Below are 1,696 nucleotides of genomic sequence, written 5' to 3'. Positions count from 1 at the left end.
GGGGTGCAGATTTCGGTCCTGTACTAGGTGTGTAGCGTCTGTGATAGATTATCTTATGTTGTCCCAGAACCTTTTTAACCCCATCCAGCCAGGTCCTTCTAGGTCTTCCTCTAGATTTGAAGCCAGATTCACGAGTGTGGTAAACTCTTGCCGCTAGTTTTTCTGTGGCATTCTGGTGATATGTCCGAACCATTTGATTCTTTGGCGTTCAATGGAATTAATTACTTGTGGTATTCCGGTTAGTAGGCGTATGGTGAAATTACATGTACTGTATCTATAAAAGAAAATATCGTCGACTCTGCGCAAATGGAAAGGATTCATTATTCGGACGACGGTAGCAATATTGACCTCTATAAAGACAACACCGAAACGGATGCTGAACAGGAAAATGAAATTGGCGTAGATTGGCTCTGACGGCGATGGCATTGATGATGAAAACGACGACGACGACGACGACGATGATGATGATGATGATGATGATGATGATGATGATGATGATGATGATGATGATGATGATGATGATTTTGGTCGAAATGTTGTTCAACATTGTTTAAGATACGTTTAATTAAGATGAAGCCTAAAACATATTCAAGTTGTTCATTACATATTTTTATATTATACAACAACAAAATGATGATGGTGATGATGATGATGAGGATGATGATGATGATGATGATGATGATGATGATGATGATGATGATGATGATGATGATGATGATAACTTTCTTCTCTCCCCCTACTCAGACATCGACGACTGTAAGTCTAGGCCGTGTCAGAACGGAGCTACATGTCATGACCAGGTCAACGCTTTCACCTGTACCTGCCCAGCTGGCTATACCGGCAAGACGTGCGCTGGGGGTGAGATTCATTCTTTTTTTTTTCACCTGATGCCTTTCAAGACAGAAGTAGCTTTTCTATTGCTGTGACCGAACATTCAGTAGGACTCTTTAGCTTTGTTTGGGCATATTATTTAACTTTTTACAGGCCACTTTTCAAGAAAGAAGTAGATTTAGTAAGGTTCTTTAACGTTTTACATGATGCTTTTCGAGACAGAAGTAGATCTTTATATTGTAGCCACCGAATATTCAGTAAGTTGGGCAGATTTTTTAAACTTTTTACATACTTCCTTTCAAGAGAGAAGTAAACCTTACTGTAGCCACCATATATTTAGCAAGGTCTTTAACGTTTTACATGCGACCTTTCAAGACAGAAGTAGATCGTATTATAGTCACCGAATGTTTAGTAAGGGTCTCAACCTTTTACTTGCTATCTTTCAAGAGAGTAAGTAGATCTTATTGTAACCGTCGAATATTCAGTAAGGTTCTTTACACTTTTATATGCTATCTTTAAAGAGAGAAGTAGATCTTATTGTAGCCCCGAATATTCAGTAAGGTTCTTTGACTTTTTACATGTTACATTTCAAGAAAGAAGTAGATCTTATGTAGCCACAGAAAGTTCGGGAAGATCGTTTTACTTTTTATTTGATACCTTTCAAGAAATCTTATTGTAATCCTAGAGCATTTGGAAATATTTTGTTTTACTTTTTAACGTGATACCTTTCAAGAGAGAAAGAAGGAAAGGGGGGAAAGGGGGGAGGGGTGTGTCTAGTAGACTTATAGTACTGGAACAATATTTTTTTAATACTCTTTTTGGCTTTCTCTCTCTCCCTCTCCCTCCCTCTCTCTCTCTCTCTCTC

General features: G+C 38.3%; 1 protein-coding gene across 1 annotated transcript in view; it reads left to right on the top strand.

The window, feature by feature from the left end:
• LOC101853965 (fibropellin-1-like) overlaps positions 1 to 1,696 on the top strand; it is an 89,935-nt gene that overhangs the window by 14,109 nt on the left and 74,130 nt on the right. Inside the window, exon 10 of the mRNA XM_035972033.1 lies at positions 730 to 858. Coding sequence (XP_035827926.1) covers positions 730 to 858 — 129 coding nt within the window. The remainder of the gene's footprint in view (positions 1 to 729; positions 859 to 1,696) is intronic.

Source organism: Aplysia californica, unplaced genomic scaffold, assembly GCF_000002075.1.
Source record: "Aplysia californica isolate F4 #8 unplaced genomic scaffold, AplCal3.0 scaffold00561, whole genome shotgun sequence".
NCBI classification, from domain to species: domain Eukaryota; kingdom Metazoa; phylum Mollusca; class Gastropoda; order Aplysiida; family Aplysiidae; genus Aplysia; species Aplysia californica.
Note: the sequence above shows the minus strand (reverse complement) of the source record. Positions and strands in the feature narration are given on the sequence as shown.